The sequence below is a fragment of the Lutra lutra genome, chromosome 1 (genome assembly GCF_902655055.1).
Source record: "Lutra lutra chromosome 1, mLutLut1.2, whole genome shotgun sequence".
NCBI classification, from domain to species: Eukaryota; Metazoa; Chordata; class Mammalia; order Carnivora; family Mustelidae; genus Lutra; species Lutra lutra.
The window spans coordinates 116,452,750-116,475,820 of NC_062278.1; the positions used below are offsets into that span (position 1 = coordinate 116,452,750).

Sequence of the window (23,071 nt, forward strand, 5' to 3'; positions counted from 1 at the left end):
AAATTTGGAACAAAAATTAAAACTAAGTTTAGTTATAAAATTAAATTTCTTGCATAATTGAGCTTATGGCAATAGGATGAGGCTAAGGAGATGAGGAGGAGGAAGATCCTATAATGGGCATGTGCTGTGAGTAGGACTATCTATTTGAGAGAAAAAAAAAATGATAAGGCACAAGAAATGAGAGCTTTACCCCTCTTAGAATCCTCCTCCTCCTCCTCCTCCCATGGTCCCTCCTGATCGGAAGCAAAAGCCACCTCTGACCCTGACACCTGCTAGCTGACCAGTCTGGTCTCTCTCCACCTGGGTTTCCTCATCTGGAAGTTGGGTATTATAACAGCTCTTCATTTATTTTATGCTATGATGAAGTGAGATATAAAAGTTAGTTATAAAATGTAAATTGCTCTAGAGATGCTAGGAGTATTTGCTATTTTTCTTCTAAATAAAGACATAAAGACTTCCATATAGGCAAAGGACTGGCTTGCACATAGAAAAACAAAAAACAAAAAATCTGAGTCAAATTTGTGGACAAAGGCTCTAGGAAGATATACACATTTTCAGGAATCTAAGCATAATCTGATTGTTCAATCAGGATCCTTTTTACAAATAGTGTACATGAGCGGGCGGATCTATGTTGGCTGCATAATAACGTATTTAAAGCATGGTGCTGGGGCGCCTGGGTGGCTCAGTGGGTTGAGCCGCTGCCTTCAGCTCAGGTCATGATCCCAGGTCCTGGGTTTGAGCCCCACATCGGGCTTTCTGCTCAGCAGGGAGTCTGCTTCCTCTTCTCTCTCTGCCTGCCTCTCTGCCTACTTGTGATTTCTCTCTGTCAAATAAATAAATAAAATCTTTAAAAAAAATAAAAAAATAAAGCATGGTGCTATTTAGATCTTTCTGAAGAAAACAATGAGAAAGAAATATATGTACTTCTGTTTTATGTGTTAGTCCCTAAAATTGACATTTATTAGTACTTAGGTTACATAGATATTAATGCTGGTGACCTTATTTTTCCAGAAACAGACCTAAGAAATGCCACTTACTTCTTAAGGTCATTTTAGGTCAATTCTGGAAAATTGTGGAAAAGCAGCATTGTTTACCCTCTCTACTTCTCCGGAACTCTCTGAGTTTTCCTGGAATCAAGGCAAGAATCATGTACCCAAGTCAGTACACCCAGGGGCATAAACCTGATCAGTCCTCCCCTTCCTCCTCACAGCCATGCTCCTTTGCCAGTGAGAAAAGCCATTCTTCACTGGCAGGCTGCTGGAAATGTGAGAGAGTTGCTACCTGGGAGTGAGGAGGACAGTTTTTCTTGGGCTTGAGGTTTGTGCATCGGGTACTATGGCAACATTCTGGATGAAGGATATGATCAGTATGCAAATCCTCATCGCTATCATTATAAGGCAGTTAGATTTCAACACACTAAAGGGGTATTTTGTAATTATACCGAGCATATTTATGTTTACTACATTTTCCTGCCTCAATTTTAAATTAAGCAGACCCATTTTTAATGTGAAATCTGCTTATGTTGAACAATTTAGGAATTGGTAACGTACTTTACATTTAGGTGATATTAAAAACGCTGTGCATGCGTGTGTGTATTTTTCCTGTCTTTAGCAACTCGGAAACAGAAAAATACAACAATTTGTAAGCAGCAAAAAACAAATATTTTCTATTTTGTGTTATTGTATGTTTCTTCTTATTATGATGTCCTGTGTATTAGGGGGTTTTTTGACTGAAGAATATTTTATACCTAGTGCCTTGCTAATTACACAAATTCAAGTGAACTTTACGAAATACAATCAAGAATAAGAATGACAGTTCAAACCATTACAAGAAAACTGGCTTTCTGCCCAGTAAGATCAACTGGAAACACAATTCTAAAGAACAGAACTGTTATATGGCCTTTCCTTGAAGGTTCAATTCAATCTCCTTCCCAGGGAATCCTGGGGCTCAGTTTTCCATCTACAGAGAGCAGGGTTGGATAAAATCTCTGCACCCTGCCAATTGTGAGAACTGTTGGTCTCCTGTTGTGTTGTGTTTGGTTAGGCATGTAAACCATGTTCATGTTTATGAAGATACCGTGCACCAAGCAGTCTTATGCATTCACCCGATTCACCCCACCCATCAGGAAATTAATCATATGCATTAGACTTTTCTTCTATTTAAAAAATTTTGTATTTATTGTCATTGATTCTTAAGTTATTAAATGTTTCCTCTTTGCATATATGAAGTCTCCATCTGCATGAATAGCCTAGTTGTGTCTCCCTCACCTGTCTCCCCACATCTTAATATCAGGCTGGTATAAAGCAGATAAGGATGTGTTGATGCACTTTGCTAACTCTTGGCCTAGGTGTTGGACAGGAAAGGAGAAGCTCCATGACAACAGCCTACCTGTGAGCATGCCTTCATTCACCACACAGCTTCCATCAATCAGAATAGCATCACAAGGCAATGAGAATTTTCCTGGAAGAATAAGAGTATCTCCAGGAACCAAGAGATGGGATTCCAGCTCCTGCAAACCTACACAACAGCAAAGGTTTCATGACTGGCTGATCTATTCCTGTTTTTACTGAAAAATGCAAGCGGCTGAGAACTCTAAACCAACCTGTTGACCAAGGACCACCCTACACATTCACTTGCTCCAGTTCCTTTCTGCTCATTTGTAGAATCACAGAAGCCAGGATTGGGGATTTGATTCCAGGGCCATAGCTAAAGATCACCAGAGCAACAAGATTCTATCTTGATCTTAGTACTTGGGACAGTTCTCTGTCCATAGGAGATACTCCAGGGTATCGGTCATCTAAGAGGTGCCCCTTTAATGCTGCTTACTTGCTGGGGCTGGGCTCCTAACCCACTTGGCACACTTTGGATTGGGGCCTAGTGTAAATCATTCAGACAGCTTCTGCTGCCCTACGGTGAAGCTCCTCACTCCTTGCAAAGAACCATGGCCTCCCCACCCCAGGCTAAATCCAGAGAAAATGCCAAATGCCCAGCCATCAGCAATTTACAAGAATTATTCAGGGCTGGATTCTGGATAATGGATTGAAATGTTATGATTCAGGGTCTGTTTGGGATGGCTATTAAGGGAATTCGAAAAGCCTTAAGAAGGCTGACTGAGCAACATTCAAATGAGTGAAATATGGAAGGCAGAGGGAACTGGAAGCAGCCCAGACACTGGGTGGAAATGATTCAATCAAGGCAAGGCATGCAAAGTACCCAGGTTACAAAATTCAGTGAGGGGCTCACCTTCCGGGTCCTGCAAATGCAGAGGAAATTTAGCATGACCTTTCCTCCTTAAGTTTTGCATCTTAGAAGCCTTATTTGCCTCACTTTAGCCCCAGACCTGGGTTTAATCAGAGAAGACTTTTCTCCTCAACTAATAATCAGTAACAGATGAGACTGATTCCACCCTGAAATATTAGGATGCTGAAGCTGGCAGAACATAACACTTACCTGTGCCCTTTACGGTGACCGTAACCTGGACTTTGTTGTGATCCTCCACAAGGTTGTGCAGCTTGACTGATTGCTGCCAATTCAAAGTTCACATTTAAACGTCGGATAGTCCATAACTTGAAAACCACATGATCTCAGTACAGTAAAAACAGAGCCTGCCATCACAGCCAAAGCGACTGTGGGCAAAGGGTCAAGCTCTGCTTTTGATGCTTCTGCTTCCCTACCCCGACCCCTACCCTGGCCAACCCCCAACCAGTAGCAATAAATATGCTAATACATTTAATACTATTTCAATTCCAGGAAACATAATGTACAACCACCCTGCCCAAGGACCAACGCTAAGTCCTGAGGCTGCTCTTCTTGAAGGCACACAATGAAGCAGGGGAAAGACAACAAGACCATAAACAGGTTACTTTCCCTCTTGGGACCCCTTTCCCATCTATAAAACAATGAAGCTGAATTTGATCTTTACGTTGCAAGAGCCTGGGAATATTTGGACTGTTTTGATTTTATGTGGAACAGCCATCCCTTCCTTTATGAACAGGTGGATTTTCATCTTGGAGATGTCTGCAGATTAGACCAGTGCTGCTTGTTTTGGAAGCCTGGTACTTCCAGTAAGGCATTATTATTCAACCTAACTCCCTTTTCCTTATCTGAAAATGGAGACAATAGCAGTATCTGTTTCAGATGGCTTTTAAAATTTATTTAGTGCTTATCTTAGTTCTCCCTTTGGATAGTACTCATTACCATGGTAAGAGCTTAGTAAGTTTAATGATTAATAAAAGTTGTTGCTGGATAAACAATTGTCGAAGTGCGTCAGCTGGGAAGATCTGCTTGGGGTGGAATTCATTGAGATATGACCCTGGACAAAGTGAAAGAATTGGAAGCTGCCTGGAGAAGTTGAGGCAGTCTCCTGAGAAAACTCAGGAGAGGGGAAGGCAGAGGTGAGAGAGTATGTTCTCTACACAGTTCCCCATATAGACTGTAGGGGGCGCCATCAGCTGGGGCGTTCCTGGAAGGGATGGCAGCCCGGCTCACCTGGATACTCAGAAGAGATCGGAATACTGTCAACAGTACTGAAACACAGCCCGCTTAATGCAAGTATAAAACTTTCCTTGCAGATGTTAGGGTCAATTATTTTTATCTGTCCTATTGATTATTTTTAGCTGATGGTAGCCAATGTCCAGACTAAGACAAGCATTATACACGATTATGTAACTTTCCTCTTGAGAAATATAATAAATTCCATGTTTTTATTTATACAGAACAATTTATTCTTTACTTCAGTTTTTTATAAAAAGCTACATTTCGAACATTTGGACCAACCGAGTGGAAGAAGTGATATTACTGTTTGTTAGGTACATATTCAGTGCCTTAAATTGATTCCTGTGGCTTGCCAAGTGGGGCATCCATTTTAATGACGGATAATGGTGAGAAAGTCAGCCTCGGTTCTGTGACAAGAAAACTGGATTCAGTCAGGATTCCTGATTTGTGGGTCAGGTTTACACACTAACCAGCCATGTACCCCTATGTAAGAAATTTCACATGATAAGTTAGTTGTTCCTTCTCCCTGAACAAGTGACATTGAATTTCAGTTACCTTCCAAAACTGAGCATGGTCTGATACTGATTTATTTTGCATATCAGAGATTTATTCAAAGCCCCCAAGGCTTCATAGAGGAAATACCCAGCGTTTCTAATGGCTCACATTTATTATTCTTAAACAGTTTAGAACATTAAGCAACTACTCTGTGCCAGGCACAGCGGGTGAGCAGCTGGAATGTATTGCTTGATTTTTTTTTCTACTCAAACTAATCCGACAATGAAAATGTTATCATCTCCAATGTACATATAACAAAATAAAATCCAAACAAAAGCAAAACCAAGACAAAATAGGGGCTTGAAAATGTTAAAGTAACTTGCTTACAATCATTCACTTACTAAGTATTAAGATTGACAATAAAACCTTAGTTCATCTGGCTCTAAAGCCTTTTCTGTTGATGAATACATTCTCCTAAAGTGCTTGAAAATAGCTTTTTTTCCTGTAAGAAGATAAATAACTTTCCTTATAAATTTCTTTAAGTTACTTTCTTGCTTAGCAAACTCTTTTAGTCAATGCCATGATAACTTTAACCTAGCTTAAGAGGATGATAACACATTTGGAAGTGGTGAAGTATGAGTTCATAATGATTGACTGTAACTCTCAAAACTCATTATGGCATCAAGCCGGATTTATTCATCAGGCTTAGCGTTCTGTGAGACCTGTCATGCTTCCATGCCTTTGTTCAAGCTCATACTCCGAATGCTCACCCAGGTTTTCCACTAGCAAACTCTTCCGAATCCTTCACATAAAGCCCTTCTCAAATGTCACCTCCACCCTATACGTCACTAACATCCCCAGAAAGGATTAATTGTTCAGCTGTCTGTGTTCCCACCAGTATTAGTGAACTGATCACATTCCATTACAGCTGTTTTCTCGTCAGGTCTCCCCTGGGAAGCCGGCAGTTCCAAGAAGACCCAAGTACTCATGCAGGTACCCTGGGAGTCTATCCCATGGTAGGCCCTCAGCAAACACTTATTTAATAGAACTGAATTATTTTCCTCCTCCCAACAACACTGGAGAAGGATAATGTAAGCATCCTCTTCCAGCTAATGTACCAGGAAACTCTACAAACGCGGGTTTCTATGACAACCAACCAGTTAGGAGAACGGGAGGGCTGTGATGCTTGCCCTGATTTGGAAGCTGTGATGCCTGCTTTTCCTCAGGCCCCCTCTGGTTTCTCCCGTCCCTGTTTAGTGGGACCAGGATCAGTTTCCAAGACTAATTTGCATATTGTTATTACTGGGCATCTGTTGCTGTGTGTCCTTGTGTTTGCTGTGGCTGGATTTCCTCCAGAGATGAGTAATGAGGGCTTTAACTCAGGTATCTTTTGAGTCCAGTCATGACTGAAGGCAAGGCACAGTGGGTCAGATACTCTCCGCGCTATTTCTAGCAGCGGCTTGTGGAGCCAGCGACGGAGTGTGCGAATCAGCTCAGTGTTAATACAGCTGAATGCCAACCCAACTTGCACTCACACCTGCACCAAACTTGTTAGGGGCTGCCACGGGGTTTTTCTCAGCTTAGGCAAGGTTACGCTCTCTTTGCGGCATGATTTGGGGCTAGCGTAGATAGAGAATGATAGCTTATTCCACTCCTGCCACCACAACTTCCCCCTTTTTTTTTTTTTTAAGATTTTATTTATTTATTTGACAGAGATCACAAGCAGGCAGAGAGGCAGGTAGAGAGAGAGGAGGAAGCAGGCTCCCTGCTGAGCAGAGAGCCCAATGTGGGGCTCGATCCCAGGACCCTGAGATCATGACCTGAGCCGAAGGCAGAGGCTTAACCCACTGAGCCACCCAGGCACCCCACCACTTCCCCTCTTGCAATTTTCAAGGCTGGTATTTGTTTAGCAGGATTTAGAGAGGGCCGAAGATGGTCCTTCCATTCCGGGCAAAGCCTTTCCCCAGTCTTTTTATAATAAAATGATCAAACAATGGTTTACTGCTCCAAGGAAACTCCTAGGTCACTTTGAAATTTTGCTCAGGAGACGGTGTGAAATACTTGACTTGGAATCAGGAAACCTGGGGCCATGCATGGTATACATAGCCACCATCACACCGCAAGCCTGAGCAAATCACTTCCCCTCCCTGACTGTTGCTGCTCTTCCCTCTCTGGTGGTGGGAGAATACAACCAAGTCACAAGTGTATCCTTTTAGAGTTTGCCCTGCCCCACACAAGCACCTGTTACGGATGTGGGAACCCACTTTAAATAGTGAAGAGCTAAAGAAATATTGATTGTTGGGGATTTGTGACTTCAACTGCAAAGATAGTTTCAGGAAATTGGCTTATTTGCTGTGGTGTTACCAGTCGCTTTACAGGCTGGGTCAGATAAGCTTTTGTTAACAAATGGGAGATGCTAAAGGGATTAGTGTCTCTTTGTTAAAGAACTCTTGGGCAGTACTGAGCTCAAGTGAAGTTCCCAGGCCAGTTGCTACTTTAAGCAAAGGCATTTCAGAACTATTAAAATGTAGAACCTGAATGTTCAAGATTCATTAAGGATTTTAAAATAAATATTAAGAAAGCTACAAATGGAAAAACAGAGCATACCTACTTTTGGAAAAGGAGAACTTGATAAGCAAAACAGGAAACCCGGAAACCCAGAAAAGGAAAAGAGAAACATATTTGACTACACACATTTTTAAATACCTGGGAAAAGTCAAGGTCAAAAGAAAAAAGATGGATTAATAAAATGAAATTTTTCCACATGTACGATGGACATGAAGAGACAGTAAATAGAAAAGAAAAATGCATATATCTATTAGAGAAAAATGTGTCTAATCTCACCAATAATCAGCAAAATGTAAATTAAAAGAACAATGGGACATAATTTTAAGAATGTTAGCTTGAGGAGAGGAGTCAAGATGGCGGAGAAGTAGCAGGCTGAGACTACTTCGGGTAGCGGGAGATCAGCTAAATAGCTTATCTAAAGATTGCAAACACCTACAAATCCAACGGGAGATTGAAGAGAAGAAGAACAGCAATTCCAGAAACAGAAAATCAACCACTTTCTGCAAGGTAGGACTGGCGGAGAAGTGAATCCAAAGCGACAGGAAGATAGACCGCGGGGGGAGGGGCCGGCTCCCAGCGAGCGGCGGAGCAACGGAGCAAAATCAGGACTTTTAAAAGTCTGTTCCGCTGAGGGACATCGCTCCAGAGGCTTAACTGGGGTGAAGCCCAGGCGGGGTCAGCGCGGCCTCAGGTCCTGCAGGGTCGCAGAAGGATCGAGGGAGTCTGAGTGTCGCAGAGCTTACCGGTATTAGAACGGGGAAGCCAGCTACAGAGACAGAGCCGAGGAGTGACTCTCAGCTCGGGGTTACCTTGAACCGGTTGCAGGCTCGGTCAGCTCGGAGCGCGGCCAGAGGCCAGGGTGACAGGAGTCATTGGGTGCTGTTCTCTGAGGGCGCACTGAGGAGTGGGGCCCCAGGCTCTCGGCTCCTCCGGGCCGGAGACCGGGAGGCCGCCACCTTTATTCCCGTCCTCCGGACTCTACGGAAAACGCTCAGGGAACAAAAGCTCCTGAAAACAAACCCGAGCGGATTACTCAGCGCGGCCCCGGGTAAGGGCGGTGCAACTCCGCCTGGGGCAAAGACGCTTGAGAATCACTACAACAGGCCCCTCCCCCAGAAGATCAACGGGAAACCCAGCCAGGACCAAGTTCACCTACCAAGGAGAGCGGCGGAATTCCAGAGGAGAAGAAAGCAAAGCACGGAACTCATGGCTTTCTCCCCATGATTTTTTAGCCTTGCAGTTAATTTAATTTTTTTTCGTTTTCAATTTTTTTTTCTTTTTCTCTTCTTCTGCTAATTTTTTTTTAACTTTTACCGTTTTCTTTTTTTAACGTTTTTTAAATAGTTTATCTAATATATATATATTTTTTCCTCTTTTTATATTTTTTCTTTATCGGCTTTCTTTTTTTTAATAGTTTCTTTTTTTTTCTTTCTTTCTTTCTGAACCCCTTTTTATCCCCTTTCTCCCCCCTCACAATTCGGGATCTCTTCTGATTTGGCTAAAGCATATTTTCCTGGGGTTGTTGCCACCCTTTTAGTATTTTACTTGCTCCTTCATAAACTCTTATCTGGACAAAATGACAAGGCGGAAAAATTCACAACAAAAAAAAGAACAAGAGGCAGTACCAAAGGCTAGGGACCTAATCAATACAGACATTGGTAATATGTCAGATATAGAGTTCAGAATGACGATTCTCAAGGTTCTAGCCGGGCTTGAAAAAGGCATGGAAGATATTAAAGCAACCCTCTCGGGAGATATAAAAGCCCTTTCTGGAGAAATAAAAGAACTAAAATCTAACCAAGTTGAAATCAAAAAAGCTATTAATGAGGTGCAATCAAAAATGGAGGCTCTCACTGCTAGGATAAATGAGGCAGAAGAAAGAATTAGCGATATAGAAGACCAAATGACAGAGAATAAAGAAGCTGAGCAAAAGAGAGACAAACAGCTACTGGACCACGAGGGGAGAATTCGAGAGATAAGTGACACCATAAGACGAAACAACATTAGAATAATTGGGATTCCAGAAGAAGAGGAAACAGAGAGGGGAGCAGAAGGTATATTGGAGAGAATTATTGGAGAGAATTTCCCCAATATGGCAAAGGGAACAAGCATCAAAATTCAGGAGGTTCAGAGAACCCCCCTCAAAATCAATAAGAATAGGTCCACACCCCGTCACCTAAGAGGAAAATTGACAAGTCTTAGTGACAAAGAAAAGATCCTGAAAGCAGCCCGGAAAAAGAAGTCTGTAACGTACAATGGTAAAAATATTAGATTGGCAGCAGACTTATCCACAGAGACCTGGCAGGCCAGAAAGAGCTGGCATGATATATTCAGAGTACTAAATGAGAAGAACATGCAGCCAAGAATACTATATCCAGCTAGGCTATCATTGAAAATAGAAGGAGAGATTAAAAGCTTCCAGGACAAACAAAAACTGAAAGAATTTGCAAATACCAAACCAGCTCTACAGGAAATATTGAAAGGGGTCCTCTAAGCAAAGAGAGACCCTAAAAGTAGTAGATCAGAAAGAAACAGAGACAATATACAATAACAGTCACCTTACAGGCAATACAATGGCACTAAATTCATATCTCTCAATACTTACCCTGAATGTTAATGGGCTAAATGCCCCAATCAAAAGACACAGGGTATCAGAATGGATAAAACAACAAAACCCATCTATATGTTGCCTACAAGAAACTCATCTTAAACCCGAAGACACCTCCAGGTTTAAAGTGAGGGGGTGGAAAAGAATTTACCATGCTAATGGACATCAGAAGAAAGCAGGAGTGGCAATCCTTATATCAGATCAATTAGATTTTAAGCCAAAGACTATACTACGAGATGAGGAAGGACACTATATCATACTCAAAGGAACTGTCCAACAAGAAGATCTAACAATTTTAAATATCTATGCCCCTAACGTGGGAGCAGCCAACTATATAAACCAATTAATAACAAAATCAAAGAAACACATCGACAATAATACAATAATAGTAGGGGATTTTTAACACTCCCTCACTGAAATGGACAGATCATCCAAGCAAAAGAATAACAAGGAAATCAAGGCCTTAAATGACACACTGGACCAGATGGACATCACAGATATATTCAGAACATTGCATCCCAAAGCAACAGAATACACATTCTTCTCTAGTGCACATGGAACATTCTCCAGAATAGATCACATTCTTGGTCCTAAGTTAGTCTCAACCGGTATCAAAAGATTGGGATCATTCCCTGCATATTTTCAGACCACAATGCTCTAAAGCTAGAACTCAATAACAAGAGGAAATTTGGAAAGAACCCAAATACATGGAGACTAAACAGCATCCTTCTAAAGAATGAATGGGTCAACCAGGAAATTAAAGAAGAATTGAAAAAATTTATGGAAACAAATGATAATGAAAACACAACGGTTCAGAATCTGTGGGACACAACAAAGGCAGTCCTGAGAGGAAAATATATAGCGGTACAAGCCTTTCTCAAGAAACAAGAAAGGTCTCAGGTACACAACCTAACCCTACACCTAAAGGAGCTGGAGAAAGAACAAGAAAGAAACCCTAAACCCAGCAGGAGAAGAGAAATCATAAAGATTAGAGCAGAAATCAATGAAATAGAAACCAAAAAAAGAATAGAACAAATCAACGAAACTAGGAGCTGGTTCTTTGAAAGAATTAATAAGATTGATAAACCCCTGGCCAGACTTATCAAAAAGAAAAGAGAAAGGACCCAAATAAATAAAATCATGAATGAAAGAGGAGAGATCACAACGAACACCAAAGAAATACAGACAATTATAAGAACATACTATGAGCAACTCTACGCCAACAAATTTGACAATCTGGAAGAAATGGATCCATTCCTAGAGACATATAAACTACCACAACTGAACCAGGAAGAAATAGAAAGCCTGAACAGACCCATAACCAGTAAGGAGATTGAAACAGTCATCAAAAATCTCCAAACAAACAAAAGCCCAGGGCCAGACAGCTTCCCGGGGGAATTCTACCAAACATTTAAAGAAGAACTAATTCCTATTCTCCTGAAACTGTTCCAAAAAATAGAAATAGAAGGAAAACTTCCAAACTCATTTTATGAGGCCAGCATCACCTTGATCCCAAAACCAGACAAGGATCCCAACAAAAAAGAGAACTACAGACCAATATCCTTGATGAACACAGATGCAAAAATTCTCGCCAAAATACTAGCCAATAGGATTCAACAGTACATTAAAAGGATTATTCACCACGACCAAGTGGGATTTATTCAAGGGCTGCAAGGTTGGTTCAACATCCGCAAATCAATCAATGTGATACAACACATTAATAAAAGAAAGAACAAGAACCATATGATACTCTCCATAGATGCTGAAAAAGCATTTGACAAAGTACAGCATCCCTTCCTGATCAAAACTCTTCAAAGTGTAGGGATAGACGGCACATACCTCAATATTATCAAAGCCATCTATGAAAAACCCACCGCAAATATCATTCTCAATGGAGAAAAATTGAAAGCTCTTCCGCTAAGGTCAGGAACACGGCAGGGATGTCCGTTATCACCACTGCTATTCAACATAGTACTAGAAGTCCTAGCCTCAGCAATCAGACAACAAAAGGAAATTAAAGGCATCCAAATTGGCAAAGAAGAAGTCAAACTATCACTCTTTGCAGATGATATGATACTATATGTGGAAAACCCAAAAGACTCCACTCCAAAACTGCTAGAACTTGTACAGGAATTCAGTAAAGTGTCAGGATATAAAATCAATGCACAGAAATCAGTTGCATTTCTCTACACCAACAACAAGACAGAAGAAAGAGAAATTAAGGAATCCATCCCATTTACAATTGCACCCAAAACTATAAGATACCTAGGAATAAACCTAACCAAAGAGACTAAGAATCTATACTCAGAAAACTATAAAGTACTCATGAAAGAAATTGAGGAAGACACAAAGAAATGGAAAAATGTTCCATGCTCCTGTATTGGAAGAATAAATATTGTGAAAATGTCTATGCTACCTAAAGCAATCTACACATTTAATGCAATTCCTATCAAAGTACCATCCATTTTTTTCAAAGAAATGGAACAAATAATCTTAAAATTTATATGGAACCAGAAAAGACCTCGAATAGCCAAAGCAATATTGAAAAAGAAAGCCAAAGTTGGTGGCATCACAATTCCAGACTTCAAGCTCTATTACAAAGCTGTCATCATCAAGACAGCATGGTACTGGCACAAGAACAGACACATAGATCAATGGAACAGAATAGAGAGCCCAGAAATGGACCCTCAACTCTATGGTCAACTCATCTTCGACAAAGCAGGAAAGAATGTCCAATGGAACAAAGACAGCCTCTTCAATAAATGGTGTTGGGAAAATTGGACAGCCACATGCAGAAAAATGAAATTGGATCATTTCCTTACACCACACACGAAAATAGACTCAAAATGGATGAAGGATCTCAATGTGAGAAAGGAATCCATCAAAATCCTCGAGGAGAACACAGGCAGCAACCTCTTCGACGTCAGCCGCAGCAACATCTTCCTAGGAACATCACCAAAGGCAAGGGAAGCAAGGGCAAAAATGAACTTTTGGGATTTTATCAAGATCAAAAGCTTTTGCACAGCAAAGGAAACAGTTAACAAAACCAAAAGACAACTGACAGAATGGGAGAAGATATTTGCAAATGACATATCAGATAAAGGGCTAGTGTCCAAAATCTATAAAGAACTTAGCAAACTCAACACCCAAAGAACAAATAATCCAATCAAGAAATGGGCAGAGGACATGAACAGACATTTCTGCAAAGAAGACATCCAGATGGCCAACAGACACATGAAAAAGTGCTCCATATCACTCGGCATCAGGGAAATACAAATCAAAACCACCATGAGATATCACCTCACACCAGTCAGAATGGCTAAAATTAACAAGTCAGGAAATGACAGATGCTGGCGAGGATGCGGAGAAAGGGGAACCCTCCTACACTGTTGGTGGGAATGCAAGCTGGGGCAACCACTCTGGAAAACAGCATGGAGGTTCCTCAAAATGTTGAAAATAGAACTACCCTATGACCCTGCAATTGCACTGCTGGGTATTTACCCTAAAGATACAAACGTAGTGATCCGAAGGGGCACGTGCACCCGAATGTTTATAGCAGCAATGTCTACAATAGCCAAACTATGGAAAGAACCTAGATGTCCATCTACAGACGAATGGATAAAGAAGATGTGGTATATATACACAATGGAATACTATGCAGCCATCAAAAGAAATGAAATCTTGCCATTTGCGACGACGTGGATGGAACTAGAGGGTATCATGCTTAGCGAAATAAGTCAATCGGAGAAAGACAACTATCATATGATCTCCCTGATATGAGGGAGAGGAGATGCAACATGGGGGGTTGAGGGGGTAGGAGAAGAGTAAATGAAACAAGATGGGATTGGGAGGGAGACAAACCATAAGTGACTCTTAATCTCACAAAACAAACTGAGGGTTGATGGGGGGAGGGGGTTGGGAGAGGGGGGTGGGATTATGGATATTGGGGAGGGTATGTGCTATGGTGAGTGCTGTGAAGTGTGTAAACCTGGCGATTCACAGACCTGTACCCCTGGGGATAAAAATATATGTTTATAAAGCTGTAAAAAAAAAAAAAAAAAAAAGAATGTTAGCTTGAAAAATTATAAACATTAGTATATGACACCAAATGCTGGTGAGGATCTGGGGAAATGGATACTCTCATATGTTGCTGTTATTTTATTTGAAGAAAATAATATCTCAGTATCTATTAACATCCAAAATTGTATCTTTTGATTCAACAATGTGGCTTTTGGTTGCTTTGTTAAAAAAAAAAAAAAAAAAAGCTGTGAACACTAAAATATAAGGATACATCTATAGTGTAGTTGTGTGTAATTCAGCATACTTATGGAAAAATTGGAGAGGAAGCCCCTATTTTCCATAAAGAAAAGGATTGTTGAATAACTTATGATATACCATGGAATGTCACACCATGATTTTTGAAACATGGTTTAGAATTATTTATTTACCTGGTGGATGGCCACTGCATGTATTGTAAAGTGAAAAATACAAGTTCCAGATTAATATTCAAAGTACATTCCTGTTTTAATAAAACAAATTAACAAGTATATAAATAAATCTCCATATAAACTAGTATTTCTGTGCATCCTATAGAGTAGAAAGAGTGAAAAATACGTCCACTGCTGATGCCATTAATAAATAACTAAATAGATGTATTTGGATCCTAGTGCTTGAAATTGTCCTTTGGTGGATTCCTCTGGAACAATAGCTCTTAAACTTTTAGCATGCATAGCAATTACCTGTAATGAAACTGTGAAAAAGCACAGATTCATGTTTTACCCTGAATATTTTGATTTAATAGGTCAAGAGCTTAGGAGACTTGAGTAATTCTCTCACTGAAACATTGCCCTCTAGAGTGAAGAATCAAACCTATTTTTTCTGTAACCCTTCCCCCAGGAATCTCCATATTTCTTTTCTGTTTCCCTCAAAACAGTTATACCTAAGTTCTAAGTGAAGAAATGGACATTGTAAAGAAATTTTTTAAAAAGATTTTATTTATTTATTTATTTATTTTTTAAAGATTTTATTTATTTATTTGTCAGAGAGAGAGAGGGAGAGAGAGCGAGCTCAGGCAGACAGAGTGGCAGGCAGAGGCAGAGGGAGAAGCAGGCTCCCTGCTGAGCAAGGAGCCCGATGTGGGACTCGATCCCAGGACGCTGGGATCATGACCTGAGCCGAAGGCAGCTGCTTAACCAACTGAGCCACCCAGGCGTCCCTAAAGATTTTATTTATTTATTTGACAGACAGAGACCACAAGTAGGCAGAGAGGCAGGCAGAGAGAGAGAGAGAGAGAAAGAGGAAGCAGGCTCCCCGCTGAGCAGAGAGCCCAATTCGGGGCTAGATCCCAGGACCCTGGGATCATGACCTGAGCCAAAGGCAGAGACTTTAACCCACTGAGCCACCCAGGCACCCCTGTAGAGAAATTTTAAAAGAGAGACTGAAGTCTGTCATAAACATGTAGATGGGAAATGTGTAGAACAAAAACAGTATTTAAGTGGGGGAAATATGTGGAAACACTCTGGGGGGCGTAACATAGCATGCGGTAACACCCCATTTAATTGGGACCCATTGATTACAGGTAACAGATATTTGTTAAGTTGGCTTAGGCAGGTGAGAATTTGTGAAGATGCAGGGATGTCATATAAACCTAAGGTGGGAAGTGAAGCCAGGGGTCTCAAGGGATCCCAACAGAAACAGGAAAAGCTATGAGGAGCAGGTCATTCATTCTCTTTCTCCCTCTACCCTCTCTTTCTCCCTCAGCCTCTCTGCTGGACTCCATATTGCTCACCTCTGTGTTTCACTGTGTATTTGGCTCATTATTTTGCTCTTTCTTTGCATAGTGTTTTCTCTGTTTGTCCCCACACAGGGATCAAAGGTAGCCACTCTGGTCCTAGCTAGCAGCATTTCTCAGATCACATTCCTAACAGAGTATAACAAACAGCTTCAAGCCCTTAGGCTTGGATCCCAGGCAAAAAGTTATGTTGGCATCATTCCTGTCAACAAACTGGCTTCTCCAGAGTCTGGTGACCCCTGTTCCAACTATGTGTGCCGGTGTAAGGATAGAGCCAGTAGAACAAACTAGCTGCAGGCTGCTAGAGCTCGGGGTGCTCTCAATGGTCAGAGAAGAGGAGGGAGGCAGAGCACTTGCTCCAAAATATGTGTACTTAATTTCATGCCTGTCAAAGGGTAGAAGGCTGGAGAGAGTAACCCAAGTTCATGGGGCCAGCCCCCGTTGAAGTCTGCTATACTTTATGTCCTTGGGTTCTATGAGCTACTGGTACATATTTATAATATATATCCATTGGATGATTAGGGTAGTTTAAGTAGGTTTCTATTATTTGTACACATCCTGACCTGATTTGTTTATCTGATAGGTAGGCTAACACCTAATAGTTGCACCTAAGGGTCTAATAGGAAGTGACTCCAGTCTAACACATGTGCCCAGATTTCTATGGTCAGAAAATTTCTTAGTAGTGTTCTGAAATTTTCAAGGGCTCTTTTTCATTCTTTATTTGTGGCCCAGGCAAAATAATAGAACCCTCATGGTGAGACCTAAAAAAATAGAGTATAGCCTCCACCATTTACAGCTGAGGAAAGTGAATCCAGGGAAAACAGAGTCCAGAGAGTCATACAATGAGTGAGCCAGTGGTCGTTAGCAGCCTGTCCCCATATTCCCATGATGCTTCCCTATTCACATTATAGGGCTCCTCCCTTCCAGCTCTGTGCCCACTCCCATCTGTCCATTGCCAACTTTCCCCACTTCAGACATAATAATAAAAACAATGACAGTAATACTGATGATAACAAGAACTAACATTTGGTGAGTATCTACTATGTACCAGGAATATAAATATTCAAATTCTTGGTTCCATTTAATTCTCTCAGCTGTAACATCAACACACACACACACACACACACACACACACACACACACACACACACACCTCTTATAGATGAGGAAGCTGATTATAATAGTGTCAAGTAACACAAATAGGAGAGGTGAGGGGGAGATTTTTAACTTGAGTAGATAAGATCTCCGCACCACAAAAGTCTTCAGACAGTTCTGTATTTTTCCTGAGAACATTTAGATGGTTTGTGATGATGTATTTGAGTGAATGTATGTAGCTGTCTCTCCTGCGGAATGAAGGACGTGAGGGTAGGATCGTATTCACTGATGTTTGACTTAAGCCAGAAAGTGTATGAATGGCTTGCAGGTATCAAATTAGATATTCTAATAAAGCAAAGATTTCTCCAAATCTGGGAACTATAAATTCTATTTGTGGGCTTCACATTACTACATTTATCATACGACCAAGGTAAAAGCTTAGGACACAATGGTTTCCTATTGTGGCTGGCAGAATGTGTCAGATCTTTTATTATCCTTTTATTATCTATTTTCATGCTTTTGCCCAAATGCTTAGACTTCACCGAAAGGACTGTCACTCTTCCCCCTGACTTGGCAGCCAGGAAGAAAGTATTCACCACCACCAAAGGCGGTTTATGGGTCACTGTTAATATTTTCGTGATTTAAATTAGTTTGTGAAAAAAACACACATGGGCACTCATTTTTAAAAAAGAAAAGAAAAAACAGAAACAAAAAAACAAAACAGGGCCCTGTCATCCTCTCTCTCTAGTTCATAGAATTTCCATTCATTTAACTTTTCATGTTTAGGTTCTGTTTTCTAACTTTTTACATACTTATTGCTTCTCTTTCATTTCTCATCCAACATTTCATAACTCAAAATTTGTAGGATCTAAACCAGATAAAGAACCAATATTAGACCTAATATTTGTTGAGCGACTGAAATAGAGTTGGAATAAAAGGTCCCTTTCAGTGACTCTTGTGTTAACACCCTGTGTCTGCCTTACTGACACGTGCTCAGAGCTTACTCTGCGGATATCTAGAACTCGTCTCTCTTCTCACACGTGTGTTCGACTTCCATCCCCAGCTGCGGTACTAGCTTTCTGCTGATGAAATATTGCCTATGCAGTAGAATTTTGTTGTATAAGGAGCCAGAAGCCCCGACTCTCTCATGAACCCCCTTTCTGACCTGGAACAAGCACTCTAGATCTTAGTTCCTTCCCTCTCAATGAAGGATGAAGTTGGAGACGAGATGGTTTCAGCAGGTCAGTAGGATTGACAGACTGACACATTGTGCTGTACCACCGTCTACCCCCCAACCCCATGTATACAAAGCTAATTCCATGCTCAAGTTTTCAAAAAATATACAATAAATACAGCAAGACATCTTTTTGGAGTGGCCTCATGATTCAGCCTGATGACTCTTAAGCAAAGTTGCAGAACATTTTCTAGAAAGATGTTGTGGGAAGTTGAGACTTGCAGGGACTATAGGATTATAAGTAATATTCCAGAAAATTTTATTTCAGAATGCATTGTCATATTATTTATAAGACTGATTAAAAAAAAAAGGAAGGCTTTAAATGGCTATAAGATGAACAATAATGGAAAGTTACTATGTTGGCATCATTAACCCATCACAGCATTCTTTCCCACCATATTCAGACACAACCTCAGAGTCCTTCCAAACATAGTATGCCATTCAGCCTTCAGTCAATAATCAGACTTTACAAGAACATTTTCATCCACCTGCCAGTCCTGAAGCACTTTTCCTGAGATCCCTCATTGAGTAAGACCTTGTTTTTTTGCTTTATGACATAAGTTTAAAAAAGCAACTCCTTGCTCTCAGTAGATATCCTGTAGGTTTTGCTGTGTGGGCACCAGAGGCTAAATAGAATCCCAGTGTGATTTCAGCTCTTACCTGTCGCAAATCATACACACTTAAGACAATGGAGAGAACAGATAAGATGATGATGGCCACAGAGTATTCTACGTAACCTTGAGACAGCCACAAAGTTAGGGTAAAGGCTTGGAACACGTAGAATGGATTTAAAACCTGCAGGTACAAAAACTGCATTTCAGTCACTTGCATGGATCTTAGTGGCAATCAGGACGATGTCATTTCTGTATGGAAATTTTTTTTTAAAAATTTTTTACAACACACAATGATCTCTAATATTCAGGAATTCACTTAGAACTCAATTTCGGTAGAGAAAATGTCAAGCACGGGGAATGTGCTATGGTGGAAACAAAGTTATTTTAAGCACTCAGAGCCTGACCACACATTGATCATTCTTATTTCTTTTGAACTTTGAAAAATATTTTAGGGCTGTCTGGGTGGCTTAGTTGGTTAAGTGTCTGGCTTCGGCTCGGGTCATGATCTCAGAGTCCTGGGATTGAGTCCTGCTTTGAGCTCCCTGCTCAGCGGGGATCCTGCTTCTCCCTCTACCTCTACCCCTTCCCCCCACTCATGCTCTCTCGCTCACTCTCTCTCTCAAATAAATGAATAAAATCTTTAAAAACAACAAAAAAAGAAAAAATATTTTATCAATAACAAAATCTAACAAGTTATCTTTTTAAACAGTATTTACCCATAATGGAAGAGAATTATGATCTAGTCTCTCTTTTTTTTTTCTAAAGATTTTATTTATTTATTTGACGGAGAGAGAGAGAGATCACAAGCAGGCAGAGAGAGAGGAGGAAGCAGGCTCCCTGCTGAGCAGAGAGCCCTGTGCGGGGCTCGATCCCAGGACCCTGAGATCATGACCAGAGCTGAAGGCAGAGGTTTAACCCACTGAGCCACTCAGGGACCCCAATTTAGTCTATTTTAAAAACAAACTTCAGCTTTGACCATTTTATTGCATTCTTCATGTGATCACATGCTGCAGATTGAGTCAAGGTGTGTGAGGAAGATGCAAGACTGCACTTGTATTCAGGTCATTTAAAAATAACAGACTCTTCATGTCACAGGTCTTAGCATGATACTCTCAGAGTCAGGCAAGTCAGCACAGGCCTGCCCTTTAGGGACCATTGTACCCAAAGCTGTGGTGAAAACCATAGGTGGAATCTATCCCCAGCCCAAAGCTGGCCATCCATGCACATAGTTTTTTGGTCTCTTTATAACACCTTTAACTTTTTTTAAGCCCTCAATTGTCCCCATTTTGGCTTTGCTGACCCCACTATTAATGATAGCAGAGAGAGCAAACCTGAGGAGCTAGAGTCATATGATGTACACACATAGCATGAATTAAAGAGCCCATCTGAGCAAAACAAGGATTCTTTTCTTTTCTTTTTAAATTTTATTTATTTATTTGACAGTCATAGATCACAAGTAGGCAAAGAAGCAGGCAGAGGGAGAGAGGTAGAAGCAGGCTCCCCACTGAGCAGAGAGCCCAATGCGGGACTCAATCTCAGGACCCTGGGATCATGACCCGAGCCGAAGGCAGAGGCTTAACCCACTGAGCCACCCAGGCGCCCCTAAGGATTATTTTCTAGATACAGTGCTCTTTATGATGATTATGAATTAGATGCAGTATTACCTAAAATCAGTGCTACTCCTTCTACCTCTACCTTCTATAATTCTCTAACATGTTAAATAAACTTCTCTTTTAGTCCTGAAAATGAGCTGTTATCAGGTTAATAAGTTAATAGGCTTTATCTTAAGAGTTCCTTAAACCTTTGGATATATTTTGTACATGAATAAAGCTTTTGTTCCTTAATGTTTCTTATTATTTCCATTGCAACATGCTTTCCTTAGAAATTATAGCTCTTTTGTCATGTACAAGATGCTTTAATTGTAGATTAGGCACTAATGATAATATGATTTTGAGTTTGTATAAATTCAGTAGAAAACTGGTTAAATACTTCTTGTGTAAGAAACAACACCATCATAATTAATTTAGCTCCCTTGTTCAATATTCTTTTGAAATCAAATACAAAATAGTTTTATCTGCTTTTTTCCTACTAAAGCCTTAGTAAGTAGGTGGAGAAAATACTACCACTCCTTTCAAAATAGACCAAATTGATACCTGGGAGAATCTTCAGCAGTTTGAAAATAAATAAGAAGTTTATTTATTTTTTTAAAGATTGTATTTATTTATTTATTTGAGAGAGAGAGAGAGAACACAGCATGGGAAGCAGCAGGCAGAGGGAGAGAGAGAGAGAGAAGCAAGCTTTCCAAGCAGGGAACCCAATGTGGGGCTCTATCCCAAGATCCTGGGATCATGACCTGAGTTGAAGGCAGACACTTAACAACTGAGCCACCTAGGTGCCCCATGAATAAGAAGTTTAAAAAGCAGCCTGTTTTTTGATGGTGGAGGAAACTGTGTGTATGTGGAGAAATAGGGTAAATGGGAAAATCTCAGTACCTTCTAATCAATTTTTCTGTGAACCTTAGATTGCTCTTAAAAAGTCTAATAATAAAACATTATTTTGAAAAACATGTCTTGCTAAACAAAATGTCCATCATTTTTAATTAGAAATAGATTAGAAACATGCAGCATGGAGTGGAGGCCAGCACAATCAGCCACTGGGTTCCACATAAGTACTGGAGAGTGATGGCTAGGAATTCAGTGCTGTGGGGAGTAAGACCAACAGTGTTCCACAATTATCAGGAGACCAAACCAGGGTTGCCCCCCTGCCCCAGAGCAGAGGCCAAGAAAAGTCACAACCAGCAACTGTTCCCTAGCAGAGGGTGGAGAAGGAAACAACAGAGTTCACAGTGCAACTGTGAACCTGGCCAAATCCCAACTGTCTCAGGGCCTATGTCTACTAGATCCTGGGGAGCAGAGCCCCAACCCTCAGGAAAGGTCCTGGCTCTGAATGGAGAACCCCGGGACCACTAAGAGGCAGGCAAACTCAGAGCCTTCTAGGAGGGTGAGTGAACACAGAGAGAAAGACAGAAATGGAGGCAGGGGAAGGCCCACTAATGGGAAGCCACCACCACCACCACCACTGCCACCATCATCACCACCATCACCACTTTCACTACCATCATCACCACCACCAGCACCACCAGCACCACCATCACCACTGCCACCACCACAACCACTACCATCACCACCACCACCACCATCACCACTGCCACCACCGCCACCACCACTAATAATAGTAACTTCAAAGCACACAAAGAAAATATTCCAACAAAAATAAATAAATGTGCTCACTAACAAAAAGATCATTCTCAAGAAAATTAATATGATAGAGTAACATGAGAAAGACCAAACAATTCCATTTAAAATAGTCAAAAAGATCATAGAAGTAATAACATTACTCCCACCAGCATTACAACCACCATCAGAAACATAAGAAAATAATTTAAAAAAAAAAAAGGAAAATATGAAACAGCAATATGTCTCTCACACTGAGATGGGATTTTTTTTTAAAGTGGATTTTACTTTAAAACAAGTGGTTATTGAAAAGGACCAGTTAGAAATCCTGGAATAGGGGCACCTGGGTGGCTCAGTTGGTTAAATGTTTGCCTCTTGATTTTGGGTCAGGCCATTATCTCAGGATCATGAGATTGAGCCCCACAACAGGCTCCATGCTCAGTGGGGGGGTCTGCTTGGGATTCTCTCTCCCTGTGCCCCTCTCCCTACTTGTGTTCATGCTCTCTCTCTCTCTCTCTTTTCTTTTGCTCACTCTCTCAAATAAACAAATAAATCTTTTTAAAAATCCTGGAATAAAAAATATATATTTATCAAAATATTTTTTAAAAAAGAAAAGAAAAAAAAAACCTCTACGGACAGGAAAGCATAGACTAAAAACAATAGGGAATAAAAAGAAGTTATATGAAACACAGATAGGAAACACAATAGGGAATAAAAAGAAGTTATATGAAACAAAGATTTTGTTCAGATCAAAGTATCCATGTGTTACCTGAAATTCCCCGGTGTACTAAGAAGTAAAAAGTAAACAACCAAATTTTTTTTTTTCAAAAATAGATAAAAACAGTTAGTTACCTGTTTAGCAAGCAGCTTCCATATAGGCTGGATTTCTACCTCAATGGCATTGGGCCCGCACACTAATCTTCTGTAGGAGATTGATCA

General features: G+C 40.6%; 1 protein-coding gene across 1 annotated transcript in view; it reads right to left on the reverse strand.

Annotated features, from left to right (window-relative positions):
- Positions 1-23,071, reverse strand: part of ATP13A5 (ATPase 13A5) — a 111,849-nt gene that overhangs the window by 65,098 nt on the left and 23,680 nt on the right. The window contains exons 6-9 of the mRNA XM_047733162.1: positions 22,985-23,054; positions 18,946-19,080; positions 3,451-3,523; positions 2,389-2,517 (exon numbers count right to left, since the gene is read on the reverse strand). Of these exons, the coding sequence (XP_047589118.1) occupies positions 2,389-2,517; positions 3,451-3,523; positions 18,946-19,080; positions 22,985-23,054 (407 nt within the window). The remainder of the gene's footprint in view (positions 1-2,388; positions 2,518-3,450; positions 3,524-18,945; positions 19,081-22,984; positions 23,055-23,071) is intronic.